The sequence below is a fragment of the Salarias fasciatus genome, chromosome 19, assembly GCF_902148845.1.
Source record: "Salarias fasciatus chromosome 19, fSalaFa1.1, whole genome shotgun sequence".
Taxonomy (NCBI): domain Eukaryota; kingdom Metazoa; phylum Chordata; class Actinopteri; order Blenniiformes; family Blenniidae; genus Salarias; species Salarias fasciatus.
Window position 1 is genome coordinate 14,485,907 of NC_043763.1, and position 15,948 is coordinate 14,501,854.

Genomic DNA, 15,948 nt, shown 5'->3' on the forward strand with positions numbered 1-15,948 from the left:
GAGAATTTCAAAGAGACAGACCTTAATACTGCATTGTTCGACAGTGCCACTTCTGTTGTAGGCTCTACTGCTTGTTAAGCCATGGTATAATGTTCCCTACTACTCTTTTATTTAACATCCACCATACAATTAACTATCATCTCACCTCACTCCCAGCAGTCTGGAAAGCATATATGCAGCAGGGTACATAGGCTGATTTATCATCTCCTTGGGGAGTGTGCAAACCATTGATACATTTGTGCAGTAACAACAATTCACAACACTGTTGGATGTATACACATCGAAACAAAACACTGAAAGATAACTTCCTCAAAAAATGACCAGTTCCTTGTATGAAAGACAGAGGTCATCTCTCAGATCTGTGTGGATTTCTGACTGAGAGCTTTTCTAAAACTTCTGACGCAAGTTTGTTCGAGCATTTCCAAGCCTGTGTATGTTTTTTCATGGCACACAATCAATGGTTAAAAAAAAAAAAAAAAATCTGTTAAATTTACTGAATTTCAAGAATATGCTTGATTTCACCTTCAAGGCAAATGGAAAACACTGATCTGTACCAGTGGACAAAATGAACACAAAATTTGTGATGATACTGAGGACGGATGGTGCAATAGTGCAGAAAGTAATCTGGCTGACAAATCTTTACACGTCGATGTTTGTGAGGAGATTTTTTTTTGATGGAAAACGTTCCTGCTATTTTTCACCTTAAGGAAGTCCCGACGAGAACAGGATCTCATTTCTGGGGAGAGGTAGCGGCTACAAGAGGAATTAAAGAAAAGACAGCTTACATTTAAATGTACACTATTTTCCCTTTTTAGAGGGACGCATGAAGGTCCTGCTGTTGTGTAATGCAGCTGGTAAAGTTAAATAAACAATCCCATCTTTGACAAACATGTCTACACAGACTTCGCTACTGGTAACAATCTGGCAGAACCCGTGTAAGTAACAGGAAGTCTCATAAAGCTAAACAATACTCTGTAACCTCTAAACACAGTTTTTGGTCAGTAGCACAGTCACTCTCTCCGGCTTCAAGCCAAACCTTATTTTATGACAAATACATTCATGGAAATACACACACACGTCACACAAGCACATTTCAAACAGAAACTGTTGTTGATGTTCTGAAACTAGTAGAGAATTTACACTGTGAAAAGTGTGTGTGTTTTATTGGAATGTTTCATTCCTTCAGCATTTTCATAGTTGATCCTTTCTGCTGAATGAATGTTCAAAGTTCTAATATGGACAAAAAAAACCCAAAACAAAACAACATCACATAACGTGCAGGATGCAGTCCATTCTCTCCATGCTCAGTATTCCTGAGATATTCTCGTATTTCAGTCTCGCTCGGGTCCCGCTATTCGTTTAACTTTGTCACGGGTCTCTCCCGGCTGGTCTCGAAGGAGTTGTGCGTCCGCTGTTTCCTCCGAGTCATCTTGGACAGATCCTTGTCGAACACCTCTCCAGAGCGGAGAGCAGACACCAGGTCATCAAACTCGCCGCCCTCCTCCTCCCCATTCGCCTTGGCTTTCTTGGCTTTCAGCTCTCTGTCTCTCTTGAGCTGAAACCACACAGAGAGACGATGACGAGTGAGAAGTGGTGTGCAGGTTTGGATCGGACGTCGCCTCAGAATCATCAGACTTGTGTAGAAATATCTCAACCGACAATGACCAGATATACAAAAGAACTCGAATGGCTGACGAATGGCTGACCTGTGCTTCCAGCAGTGCCCGTCTCTCCTCTTCCTCCTTACGCCTGGCCATGTTCTCGTTGTCGTGCTTGGCCTCCGCAAAGGCCGAGAGGAATGTGTCGAAGATCCCGAAAAACTCGTCGGGCTGCAGATTGGATGAGGTTTCTCCAAAGTGCCTGAGTGCCTTTTGAAACTGCAGCGAGAAACATGATAATCAGTGTTTGATCTCTTTCTCTGTTCCAAGGCCACACATTCACTTCCTGTAATCTGCTTGAGTTTCATAAAACCAAATGCTACTTATTGCACAACAAAAAGTCAAGATAGTGCATTGATTAAAAAAAAAAAAAAAAAAGAAAAAAAAAGAAATGCATTGTTTGGTCCTATCTTTTTTTTAACTTTTCAAAGGTCAACATATTGCCTGTATTCTAACAGCAAATGAGAAAATTAAAAAGAGAAAAGAAGAAGAAACTTGGGTTGGACACTCACCAGTTCTCTGGCCTCTGTGAGAGACTCTTCCACCTCGGAGAAGCTGAAGGAGGCCATCGTGACAAACTGACTGACTACGGAAACAAATTTATCAGCAGGACGCTGAGCCGTCTGAGTCTGCTGGTACTTCAGCTCCTGCAGACGGACAGACAGAAATCAGACTTATGTTTTCAGGCAGACTCTAATTATGCACGCCATTTCACACAAACATTTGGGTATTTCTCTAACTATGAATAAGAACTGGGTGCACTCACCGCCTCGACACTCTTCAGGCCAGATCTCAGATTGTTAATCTCTTTCTCCAACTCTGTCATACTGCACACATACAGAACACAGAAACAAGAGAGGAGAAGACAGGTATTGCCCAATTAGAGCTTGAGATCAATGTTTTGGGGGATTATGCCCCCGAGCAAATGCAAGTGTTACTACATCCACCATGTATGCAAATAAGTTGCTTCTTACTTGACTTTTGCAGCTTCTGGCACGCTCTGTAACTCTTCGCTGAAAGCTACCACTTTTGGGTACTTTTTCTCCAACACAGTGATCAGGTAGTGGAGCAGAGTGACGTTTCTACAAAACACACACCGTCACAATAACAACACTGATGTTTCTGTGATCAAAGCACTAGAATATTATTTCCACATGTACACCATCAACTGTCATGTGAGGCTATGCCCTGAAGCGGGGTGTTTTTGAGTGAATCGTACTTGTCGATGCTGGACTTGGTGTCAGCTATCTTGTTGAGACTGGCCACTTTAAATCCGTAGGCGTTTCCTCGCTGCCCTTTGTTCATGTAATTTCCAAAGGCCAGAACCACCTCCAGGAGCTGACGGAGAGTCCTACTCCGTACCACCTCTCTGGAGGCCAGAGACAGAGCTGAAAACACAGAGACGTGTATAAGTAGAACTTAGACATGTATAGGTAGAGCCTTACAGCTCATGAGTCGAAAAAAGTTTTATCAACAAGGCCACCAGCAGCAAGCGATCTTGTTTGTGTTAACTATTGTTCTTGGTAAGTTTACCAAATTCGCGATTACCTGTGAGTCACTACTGGGATGATATAATTGTACCTTTGAGTTTAGGTTTGACGTCGTCCAGTCTTTCCGCAAACTTCTTTTTGAAGTGGAGGGACTGCAGCCTCTGCTGATAGTGGTTGATTCTGGATGAAAACATAAAATCGACAGAAAACTCTAAGCATCCATCAAGATGTAGCTTTGTGATAAATTTGTCCTGAGATAAGAATAGTACAGAATTTAGCATTTTGCTTGAATGAAATCAGTGTTTCTTATTTATGTATTTGATGTTCACCTGCTCATGTCATACAGGAAGCGGTCCGGTTTGGCCATACGGTCCAGCTCATGCTTGTGTTCGTCCAACAATTCGACATCACTCTTCTCTGGAACAAATTTTAGAAGCTACACACACAAAAGAGTCATTAAATGATGGTGTATCTTTAAACTGTGCTGCGTGTGTTTTAGTGTGTATTGTGGCACCTGCTCCAGCATGTCTTTTGGCAGGTCTTCCTGTTCGTCCATCGTCATAATGGCCTGACGGATCTCGTCATTTGTCAGCTTCAGTCTGGAAGAGGAAGGTTGAGTATTTTTATTCAACAACACCTTTGATACACCGAGTTAAGACACTTCAAGACTGTGACCCTGCGAGTTCGAGTCCATATAGAGAGAGTTTGACCTCATGTTCAAAATCATGACTTAAATACGTGAATGCCATATAGAGTACAAAGGACAAAATAAATAAAATATTGTGTCTTACGCTAATTGAAGACATTGCACAATGTTCATATTGTTGATTTATGGCACATACACACGCACTGACCTTGAGAGCAGGATATTGCAGTTCTGAGCTCTGCGGCCATCGATGACTGACAGCTCCCTCACTTTCTTGGCCATAGCATGGTCGTCTTCATTGTCCTTCTGTTATAATAGAGCAACAGGGACTACATTAGAATAACGACATCCTGTCAATAACAGAATCCCACCAATTAACAACAGCTATTGATATGAAAACTACATTTTTGAGAATTTTCTCATGATCTATCTTATCGTAAGTGGCCTCAGTAGCATGTTAGCATAACATCACATGATGTGAATCAGCAGATAAAGATTTGTATTTGAATGGTAAATACTATGAGATGATTTTGTAGAATCTGGCACTATACTGTAAATGGAATTCAGCCATCATCTCAGGTTTTGTTCTGTGGGAAGTCAGCAAGTCGAAGATGATTGTTACATGTGGCTTCTGGTAGGCTGAGAAAGTCTTCTGGAACTCCTCAAGGTCTAAAACTTTGAAGGCATTGAGATCATCGATCTCTTTCCAGATGGTTCCTTCTATCTTGTTCTGAAACAGACAGTAATATAGTTAGTCAACACAATGTATATTTACTTTTTATTGCTTGTCTTTCACACTACTGCTAAACACCAAAAGACATTTTAACTTGTGGTTCTTCTTTGCTGTTGGTGCTAAAATAATTTTCTGCGGCAGAAGTAACGTGACTGTACCTCTGGCAGTTTGCTCCAGTTGTAGGACTTCATTGGATTGGCCGGTCGGGGAATATTCTTCTGCTTGACAGCTCCCAGGGGAGCTCCTGGAGGAGGCGGCGGAGGTGGAATTGGACCATTGCCAAAAGCGGGAGGGCCCCCTGGGGGAGGAGGCGGCGGTGGTGGGGGAGGCGGGGGCGGAGGACCGGGGATAGATGAGCCAGCAGGACCTGGAGGAGGCAGACCAGCGGAGGTGACCGGAGGCCCTCCTGGAACACTGGAGGACTGACACAAGAAGAAGAGTCTGAGTAATGATTCTGTTCAGTTCATGCATCATTTCTGTCACCAGATTAAAAAAAAATACAGCGAAGTGAAGCAGGACGGACTCACAGAGGAGAGATGCTGCAACCGAGCCTGCAGTTCTGCCACTTGGAGTTTGGCTTGCTTGAGTTCGTTGCTCTCTCGTTCCAGCTTGTCTTTGATCTTGTTCAGCATCACCATCATGTCTTCTTTCTCTTTATTCTTCACTTCGCACTCCCTTTCTTTCTTCTCAAAGCGCTGCTGTAGGTTCTGGTGCTCTGAGAGGAAAAGACCAAGAGGCAGTTAAAATATTGTTCCAACACTGAATCAGAAATGCAATGATAATTTTGATATATTTAACTTTTGTGTGCATGTTTCCTTGAATATGTTGGACCATACATATATTTCCATGTATTTTTACCTTTTCTGATTTTTTCAGCTTCGTCTTTCCAGTGTTTTGTCTCATTCTCCTTCACCAGCCTGTAAATAAAAACACAACTTAAAGAAACTTACTTCAGATATTAGATTTGCTATCAAACCTTATGTGATAAAATAATTCATGCAGTTGTCAAGTGAAGAGCTTTGTTGAGTCAAACCAGCTCATCTTCCCAGGAGTTTGGCGTCTATAGAGAAACCCTTACTTGGAGACTATTTTCTTAACATTGAAGTCCTCCAGCGGGGCGACGTCGGGGTTTTCACCTTTGTCCGTCTGCAGAACCAGCTGCTGAATGATGCGGTCCAGCAGCACCCAGTGCTGGAGAGTTACGTTGTTCTGCTTGTCTGTCCACAGGGGAAAAAACAGTCAGGACACTGAAAAGCCTCAACTGGCGAGGCTCGGAGTTCAACGTCAACCAAGACGAAAGGGAAGAGCGCTGCCTCTTACAGGGCATCATGAGGATGTGCTGCAGCGCAGACAGGAGGTGAGGATAAGCTTCAGTGTGGTTCAGCTTCTTCTTGATCAGCTCAAACATCTGGCTGGCACTTTTCGTTTCTATGTGGGTCTGAATCAAATAATATACAGTCAGATCACAGAACGAGAAAACACAATATACAACAAAAACATAGATGTAATATTCAAATTCAAATTCTGATGAAGTATTAAAGTTGTTATTAAAGTGAGTGTTAAATTAAACACACTTTGGTAAAAATATTTTTAAAGCATTGTAAAGCTACAAAATCTTGAAAAAATACATAAAAACTCACAGAATCAAAGCGTTTGGACATCTGAAGTTCATCTTCATTCCTCAGCAGTTCAAAATAGTCCAGATGCCTGAAGGAAAACACAAAAGGGATTAAAACCCATGGTACAATTGAAGAAAAACCACCTATTTGTTGTTTGATCAGGATTGATAGTTATGAAGGCGAGCACAGCTCAGTGCAGTTCTGTACCTGTCCAGTGTGGCATTTTCATGAGATCGCAGTTTGTCAATGACAGGCTGAATCCCCAACATCAGAAACTCATAGCGCAGATGGGTACGGAACTCCAGACTGGTCTGAAAACAGAGACCAGAAGACAGAGCAAAACAGTTTAGAATATTCCACATACCACTGCAAACCCTTGACCAGTTCTGACTGATTTCCAGCAAATGCCTGTGATCATGATGTTGAATATAGAATCTGAGTTAAATTCCAGATGATTTCTGAGTGAAGCAGCAGTTTGCACCGCTGAGCTGTGATAGTCGCTCACCTCTCCTGCTCCCTGGCTGAGCACGGCGTTTACAAAGGACATAATGGCCGTCTTCAGGCTGACTTCATCTCGATAGCGACCTGTGGATCTGTCCAGGTCTGTCAGAAGGCTCTACACAAAAACCAAAAGACACACACAAGTCAGTTGCTCATGCTGCATAATTGTTGCTTACATAAATAAACCTTTTAATTCAGCTGAAGGAATCGCACAAACGACCAAGACAAGAACAGACCTGAAAGCGGGTTCTCTCCGAGGCAAATTTCTGATAGTGCAGCATGGCTTCCAGGACTTTTTTATGGGCTCCTGGCACCAAACACACAGCGCCAAGGATCTCCAGAACTGCAATCTGAGGAGCAGAAACACAATATGCATTTACACATGATAAACAATTCTAACAATGTAAAATAGACACATAAAACAATGGATGTACACACCTTAGTTTTGATGTTTTCGGCGGCGAGGCTTTGCGCGATGATGTTGATGCTCTCGCTGTGTCCGAGGACGTGAGCGCGGCCCTGAGAGTTGTTCATCAGAGCTTTGATGCAGCCGATCAGCGAGGTGTGGATCGGAGACTCGGCGGTCTCGTAGTCCATCGACTTGAGGAAGTTCAGGATACACGACAGGCCGTCCAAGTCGATGAACCGTGTGACGAACCTGAAGACCAAAGTGGACGGTTAGGGTTCCGAGTCTTTTGGTGAGAAATCTGAACAGTAGGAATCATGGTGCACCTCATTGGCTGCGTCCTCAGGGCTGTTTTCAGGCCTTCTACTACTTGACGTCTTCCCTGATCATCTTCATTTTCCACCATTAGAAACGTCTTTCTCTGGAAAGACAGAAAAACAACATTAACCTCTTAACATCACTTTTGCTTTGTGTGTATGCATTTACTGGAAACAATAAAGAAAAAAAAAGTTTAGACGCGTTACTCACAGCAGCCATGGTCCTGAGCTGGTCAATATAAAACTCCGGCCACTTGTTTGCCCCCATTTGTTGCTCTGTCTCCTGAAATGCACAAAGTACAGTTCTTTTAACTGGGATTCCTCCTCAGAAAGGAATAAACTAATTGATCCTGGGTAAAGGGACTCCCTGATCCCCAGTTTGCATGTGAGTAGACATGCATGTTGTATCCTGTGTGAAATGGAGAGGCAGTAATGACGCCTGAGGACACTTCGAGATAGGTTTCAGTCTGTAGACGTGATGGTTTGTGCTGGTATGTGTCAGTCATGTGGAGGAGTTTAGACAGCGCTGAGTAATTCAGTGGCTGTTCACAAGAACAATGAAAGAATGTTGAAGTAAACTTGCTCTCAAATTTGCTCTTTTTTTCCATTGATGAAACTGCTTGCGTCTCTTCAGATTTAATGAGATACGTGAATCTATGTGAGCTAACAGCACTCTGCTTACCATTTTCTTACTACAGTAGATGTGCCATTTTTTCTCTGCTGGCAAAGCAAACATGGCAGCCCTGTGCTCCTCGGACAGGTCCAGCTCATCCTGTCACAGGTGATATAGAGGGGATGTTAGGAAGATGAAACACAAGTGGAGGAGACAGACAGACGAACATGGACAGAGTCTCACGCACCACCAGCTCAGTGAACATGGCGTTGAGCTCTTGAGCAGGGGGCATGGGCAGGGTGGGCTCCATCATCGCCACGGTGTTGGCGTTCTCCTGGAAGTGTCTGATTTCCGGTTGATCACTTTCCTTGAAGCAGCAGGAGAATATGGAGGACAGGCCTCGGCCCTCAGGCTGCTTCAGGCGGGAGGCCATGGCCGCAGCGCGGGGAGCACCTCAACTACTGGACGGACAGAAGGACACACAGACGGACTCATATTAGCATGAAGCATGCTGCTTTTCTTCCTGTGGTGTAGATCTGTGCCGAGCAGGACTGACGTTGGGGGCAAAGCTTTGTCAACTTTGCGTTTAACACAATTACATTTGAAATCCATAATAAGAAAAGCGCAATTCAAAGCCTTGAATAAATATTATGCAAACTTGACAAACTGCAGTTCGCTTAAACAGGCATTACTAACAGTATTTTATATCAATACTGCAATATTTCGTATACACACACACACACACACACACACACACACACACACACAGGGTGTGAGTAACTCGACCAACAACTGGAACAGTTCTCGTTCTCCCAGTTGAATCACAAGGCGTGGCTCGGTGCATTTCCATCACTGTCTGTGTTTGATGTGTTTTTTAAGGTTTTGACTTGTGACTCAAGTGAATGAATCTCTGGTGGGTTTTTTTTCTTTCTTTCAGAAACTTGTGAAACCCCCCCCCCCCCCCCCCCCCCCCCCGCCCTGCCAAATGTCCTCGAAAAGAAAACACTTCTCTCTTTCCAAATTATTTTTGAATAGTTGATGTACAGCCTCCTGTGGGTCGTAAATTTATTTTTCCACCCTATTTGCTGCTACTTTTTAAACTTCCAAGCTGATATTGTTCAATTTTTGGTTTAGGTTAAATTAAATTAAATGCCACAGAGTGCCAGAGAGTCATGTATAACTTGTAAGCACATCAAAGTCAATTTGCAAAGTCAACTGCAAATCAAGATAAGAACAACTGATTCATGAGCAACCATTAACTACTGGCAGCCAGAATCAGAGGTGGAAGAATAAACAGCTCTGAGCACAGAGTGTAAAGATGCACTGTTAGAGGAACCAATTTGTATTTAAAAAGCAAACAAAGCTTTTTGAATAATAAACCTTTATTTCATTTTCAAGTTATAATGTTCCATTTGTGCAACCACCCCCGGGTTTTGATTGATTACTCAATTTGATAACATTGTTGTATTTTGAGGAGTCTGTTTGAATCATTGATTGAATTATTCAGTTATAATTAAAAGATATTTAGTCACAAAGCTGCAGTCTGTTTATTTGATGCACATGTTCAGGATTTTTGCTTTGAGGCCCTGCACCCATCCTGTACTTCCATTTTTCAAATGTTTTTTTTTTTCAAGAGATAATTAAAAAAATAGTGAATTTCTCTCTTCAAAATTAGTTTACAGTCAGAGGAGCTTTAAGTAGTTGCTCACATGTTTCCCAGATAACATCAGTCCCCCTGATGGAGCCTTGACGCTGTTTATTTGATCATCAAATAGATTACAGCAGGTATTGATTAATGACAAATGACTTTTGTTGGTAGGCTGAAAGCTGGCACCGGTGCCAGCTGCAGACAACAAGGTAGTGTTTAGTGCGGAATGGGCTGACGGGCCCTTCAGGAATGGCAGAGCTGGCATGAGAGGCATGTGACCTGACGCACAGGATGCATCTGACACACCCTCATGAGAGGGAAAAAAAAGTAGCACGAATCAAGAAAAACCAAAACTCAGTAGAAGTGCTGCTGACCCAGAATCAGATCTGAAGCTTTGCCAGCAGGAGGAGAATCCATTTTTAGACTGCACTGTGGGAAAGTTTGAAATATTTTTAAATCTGCGCGTAGATAGTTTTATCTGTAGAAAAGATGAAGATGGATATAAGTGCTGCGGCTCAGATATTGAGGACGGTGAGCAAAGTTTACTGAAGGGAGCTTGAAGTGCCATCGTCCAGTTCATCTCCTGGGAGTAAAAGAGTTAAAGAATTCATGACATTTAAAGAGAAACCTCGCAGTTTGAAGATACAGCAAAATACCATCACCTAAAGTCAGTTCTACATCAGAAAAAAAGTGAATGTTCTCCTGCAATATTTAGATTTATTTAAATGTTTTATTCAGTTTATTGGCACCAAGAACAGGTGCTCGATGTAATTGAAGCGCGTGTATTTTCAACCGTCAGCTTGAGAATTATCGCCGAATCTTGTTGAAAAGGTCTTTTTAAAAACGCCGTCTTGCCTGAACGGAAGAAATGAGAATATCTATAAACCAGAGAAAGGCGTAATGATTCTAACTGAGCTAAGATCAATTCCTGCTGCTCCAAAATGAGCCATTTTTACAGGATTTGTGGGAAGTTAAATGGATTTGCAATCGTGCAACCTGTGAGTCTGTTTATAAGTGAGATCTCAGGAGACCTTTAAGTCCAGACTCCAAAGCACACAGTAAACAGCGAGAGGCCCAGTTGCTTTGCCACTGATGGCAGATTCAGAGTTTTCTGTGCACATGTGATAAACTGTACGCCGGTGATCATAGTCAGCAGCGAAGGTTTTAAGATTTGCTGCAGAGCCGTCACACTTCTTGAGAACAACATGGAAGTTGTTCTTGAACTGTCACATTTTGCCACGTTGGCTGTATTGACCTGTACTGAGCTCGGTAAACGGTTATCATGCATACGAATGTCATGACGAATCCCCTGGAGAAGTGTTGACAGCCACAGTTTCGACGCTCATACAACCGGCGTAGGGAGAATTTGGGTATGTGTGACGTGACTTATGGGATATTCCTACTTTTCACATAACCGTCTATCACCAGCTCAGGTTGAAAGCAATCCGGAAACACTTTTAAGGGAGGGTTTGATGGGACTAAACTAGTTAGAATGCTGTAAAACCCTTCACAAAAATCTGGCAACAAGTTCCAACACTTCACAGAAGCTTTCTTGAAAATGAAATTTTATATTCATTTACTGATTTCTAACCTGTCGGGTCAGAGAGGCACCGTGAAACATGGAACCTCCACCAAGAGCTGGTTAACCAGTAGAGATGGTTTGTGATGGATTGAAGAATTTCCCGGCTGAGAGGGAGTAACAGCCAGGTTACATAACAGACCTTCACACAGCTGACACACACACCAGAATTCAAAACTGGAGCTAATTCGGAGCCTCCTGATCGTGGTTCTGCTCTGGAGTTCTGCTTGTGAGCCGATAGTATCTGTCACTGTACGACTTCACCGTCCTGAACCCAGAGACTCCCAGACACGCTGTATCCAAACAGAAACAGTAATGGACTACTTTCAACATGCGTCCCTGGCTGTGTGTTGGTGTTTGATCATGCTCATGTGGCGTCCTTGCCTCTCAGTCACAGCAGGGTGTTTTTTTTTTTTTTTTACATAACAGTGCATCAATGCTTCCTGCAGGCCTCTGATTGAGATCAGAGCTGTGAGAGAGCCTGTTCACACCGAGTATTGACGGACACAGTTCACAGGGGTTGATCAATAGTATATAGATCTTTGCAGAGAACGAGGGTTATGACTTGGCTCTCTACCACCTGAGGTCAAAGGTCGGTGTCAGCCTTTAGGGGGGTGGGGGGGGGGGGGTGAGGGGGGGCACAGTTTCACTGAATCATTTGGTAAATGTTTGAAAGAGTTTTTTTTTTTTTTCTCTTCTGTTGTTTCAGATATTTCGACCTGTGGAGCAGGATATTTGGGATCTTTGTGTGTGTGAGTCAGTTTGCTGACTGATTCCAACTTGTTTGTTGTCTTTGTTTGTTTGTCCTTCCTCTCTCATTCTTCCCTTGCTCCTGTGGTACCATTGCTTTTTTCTTTGTCCTAATGTCATGAAATAGTTATTTTGTTATTTTTCTATTTAATTTAAACAGTATTGAAGTGTTAAGCTGTCTGTCTTGGAGCTTTCTGACTTTCCAGCTCAACACTTACAGCTTCTCAACAGTCAGTGTCACACAGAAGTAATCTTCAGGATTGAAGCTGAGGGACCGGGTTTCTTGAAAACAAAAACTGCAATCTCGCAAGAAAGTTCTGTTTATGAAATCACATGGTGAGTTTAACTCATCAGCAAAAACCCCAAACTGTTCAGCAACCTGTTCTGAATCTTGACAGTGTGAGTGAGGTTTCTCACCTTTCTGGTTGTGTGTAACTCAGTGGCAGGTTGTTCTCCAGCAGGATACGAAGCATCAGTCTCTCTGTTTTCACTGCTCATCAGACTCCAGTCCAACATCTTGTCAGCTGCTCCTCAGTGAAGATACTTCTGGATCCTTTTAGATTTCAGCTTCACATATTGTCTGTTTGCTGTTCTGATTAAAAAAAAAAAAAAAAAAAGTGGAGGATGACCCCCCCCCAAAAAAAAAGCTACTGAATTTTGATTTAGTTGTTCAAACCGAGTCGGAGTCAAAATCCACTCGCAGGCCGTCTGGGTAGAAACTGCGTAAACATATTCCACAAGTCAAATAAAAGTGACTGATTCGGACCTGCGGCAGTTCAGCAGGTTTGACAGAAAACTTCAGACTCCAAAAAAAAAAATTCTCTCTCACTTCCTTCAGATATTACAGTGCAGTTTTTTCTTGTAGTCTCTTATTTCCCCGCCGTCCTCCTGAGAGTCGGTGTCTCAGCGCACCCGGCTGGAAGGTACAGTGAAACTAAGAGATCAGCCTGACTGAGAGTGGACAGTGTGTCAGTGTGTGTGCAGGGCTGGAACCACACACTACTGCATTCCTAATGGGGACGGTCACACCCACAGCTCAACTGCATGTGTGTGTGCGTGTGTGTGTGTGCGTGCATTTCAGCAGAGAGAGACTGCACCCTGACACAGTTGTGGCTGATAATCAAGAGATTTTTGCACATGAGCAGGAACAGATTTGACTGTTTTGAACTAGTTGTGCAAAAATATCTTTAACTTTGATGTCTTAAAAAGATCCTCTTCTGTAACTACATACAGCATTTTAATTTTTTCCAGAAAAAGGAAACAAAGAAAGTAGCACAGAACAAACTTCTTCCAGCTGGTGATATGTCTCTTTATGCGTTCATGTTCCCACTGAAATAGCTTAATAATCATCAGATTTCATTGTTCCGTTTGAGACCTGTAACTCTTCCAGTGTCGGTGAAAAGAAAGCAGCCCCTCAGCATGATGCTACCTCCACCATGCACATCTGCGACGCTGTTATTTAGCTCCATTGTCTTTAATCGCAAATAAAAGGGATTGGAAACAGCTATGTGCTGCATTGTTATTTATTCATATATTCAGATAAAAACACTTTATCCCTTGACAGTCTGAAAGGTTTTTGTCGTTAGATGTTTTTCGTTCCAAAGTAAAAGTGCTTGTAAGTTTGCAGCCGACGTCCCTGTGACATTATTTATGTTCTTTCGATTATTATCTGCATTATCTCTCATACATCAGAGGTGTAAGAGTGCTATAAATACAGCCAGATGATCACTTGGCCCTGTGCGTGCGTGCGTGCAGGTCTGTGTGTGATATGAAGCCAGGTGACATTCCTGCGCACTTTTGCTCTCGGCTGTTGCACAGACGTAGACGCCGCTCTCTGGTTTCCAGTCTTAAACTCCAGACTGATGGGTCATGTCAGAGGAGCAGTGATAAAGCCATTATCTCAGATCCTACCACGCCAACAACAGGCCAACGCCCAGATGCTGCGGCGTCTTGTGGAGAACTCAACATGAGGCAGCAGCTTAATGAGCACATAAAACATGTAAAGCTCATTCAGTATGCAACAGTGAGGCCAACACAGTGCATGATTGCACAACAAGATTATTATAACCTTGTTAACAAAATGTGTATGGTGAAAATAAGCAGCATACACTGTGAGTTTTTCCTCTTACAAATTCTGGAGAGGTCTGTAATATTTGTTGTAGATACACTTCAAATGTAAGAGAAAGGATCTTAATTTAAAAAAAAAGGAAGAAAAAGCCCTGATTGCATGAAATAAGTATTTGATATCATTGAAACTACATGTTTCTTCTCAGAGAGCTGGAGGATGATGGACTGTGACCTAAACCTCAGAGGGATCCTGCAAGTTTTCTGGTCTGAGCTCCGCCTTCAGACCGCTTCTTAAACAACGTAACCAAAAGAGTGAAGACCATCATTACTAAAGGTGGTTGTGATGTATTGGACATGTCAGAGCAGGGCAGTTTAGTCCCTGGCGTCGTGAGCACAGCTCTTGGGTCTTCTTTTGCTCATGGTGAAGAGGTTGGAGCTGATTGATTGAGGACAGGTGTGACCAGTTCAAACAGCTGCAGTGAGTACAGGTAACGAGTTTCCTCATCAGGTCTGTGAAAGCCACAATTCTGGCTTGTTGGTTCATTTCATGCAATAAAATAAAAATTAATTAATCAAAATGAAACAATGGGATTTTCTGGATTTTTTGTTTAGATTCTGTTTCTCACAATTGAAAAGTGCTTATGATAAACATTAAAGATACGTTAATCTGATGATATAAAACTCATTTTGATCATTTACTTTGATTCATTTAAACTCACAATAAATCCAGTTATCAAAAAAGTGTTTTAAATTCAATAAATAAACATTGAAAATAATCCCAAATATTAGAAACTACTACTGAAACTCACTGTGGGACCATCAGGAAGGTCTGGTCATGGTCAGGGTCACAGGTCACAGATTCAGGAAGACGCCAAATGAAGTGAAGCCACTTCAAAGTGAATGTGTTCTTCGTCCCCTAAAGGCCACGGTCCATTCTGTGCTCCGGCACGGAGGGAGGAAAAGGCTCTGGACTGAACCTCAGCTTGCTGGAGGAAGGCAGGCTGACCTGTTTCATTCAGCTCTGCTCCATGAGAGCCGAACTGCACCGAAGCAGCAGAGCCTCCTGGTGTGAGCGGAGAGAAAAACAGCCATGCGCTCATCTGACTCAGGGGTGGCCACTCCTGGTTCAGAAAAGCCTCTCTTTACACATCAATGGCATGGAACACAGATTTTTTTTTTTTTTTTTTTTTTTTGCTTTTTTTAAGAAAAGATTTTGAAAATACAACGTTACGTCACCAAAAATATGGATCAATTCGATTTACAGTTATTAAGTTAATTTCATAATGTTGAGTGATGGATTAACTACATAAGCATGTCGGTAAATCAACACTCAGTCAGACATGAGAAGAATATGCAAAATTCACACAGAAAGGCATATCTGATACATCGCAGAGGAAAGCAGTACTGAACCAGGCAACAGTTATTAAAATCAATTTCTCACAAAGCTTTCATAAATGCTTTTTTCAGTCCAATTGTGCCATTCAAAATAGTGTTGGTTAAATCTTTAGAAAATGCAAAAAAACAGGGCAATCTTCAGGAAAAGCATCAGCTATATTTTGACAGAGGTGGAATGACTGAATTCTAATTAAGATTTCTTCTCAGAATTTACTGATAAAAATCTCTTGTCAGCCAAAGGTCAAAAAGGCACTGGATGTAAAACTGATTGCTATTTTCAGGATCACGTTTTTTTTTTTTTAAATTATCTTTATGAACAGAAACAAAAAAGGAATATCGTACAATCCATAGGCCTACTTTTTTCATTCAGTTTTTATTAGAATTTTTTTAAAAAAATGAATCATTTACTTCAAAAGTAGGGTTTATTAAATTAAATAAAACTATTTTCAAGTAATCTGCATGAACTATAATGGAGACCAAATGATGATGAGAAAACTAAACAAAGGAACAGTAGAAAGTCCATGCA

General features: G+C 42.1%; 1 protein-coding gene across 2 annotated transcripts; it reads right to left on the reverse strand.

Moving 5' to 3' along the window:
- Positions 1-589: 589 nt before the first annotated feature.
- On the reverse strand, positions 590-12,934 carry LOC115406491 (disheveled-associated activator of morphogenesis 1-like). Of its 2 annotated transcripts, none has more exons than XM_030116568.1 (26): positions 12,378-12,934; positions 8,231-8,441; positions 8,053-8,142; positions 7,582-7,653; positions 7,380-7,474; positions 7,086-7,305; positions 6,884-6,997; positions 6,652-6,762; positions 6,354-6,457; positions 6,168-6,234; positions 5,848-5,965; positions 5,606-5,744; positions 5,386-5,444; positions 5,055-5,242; positions 4,686-4,949; positions 4,417-4,524; positions 4,003-4,100; positions 3,663-3,747; positions 3,478-3,584; positions 3,240-3,328; positions 2,878-3,046; positions 2,633-2,740; positions 2,425-2,485; positions 2,171-2,305; positions 1,707-1,877; positions 590-1,555 (listed from the first exon to the last, which is right to left on the reverse strand). In XM_030116568.1, the coding sequence occupies exons 2-26, from the start codon at positions 8,414-8,416 to the stop codon at positions 1,352-1,354; spliced, it is 3,162 nt and encodes a 1,053-aa protein (XP_029972428.1). In that variant the 5' UTR covers positions 8,417-8,441; positions 12,378-12,934; the 3' UTR covers positions 590-1,351. The 2 variants fall into 2 exon arrangements, with proteins under 2 accessions (XP_029972428.1, XP_029972427.1); XM_030116567.1 differs by having other exon boundaries at positions 8,231-8,444.
- Positions 12,935-15,948: the final 3,014 nt, after the last annotated feature.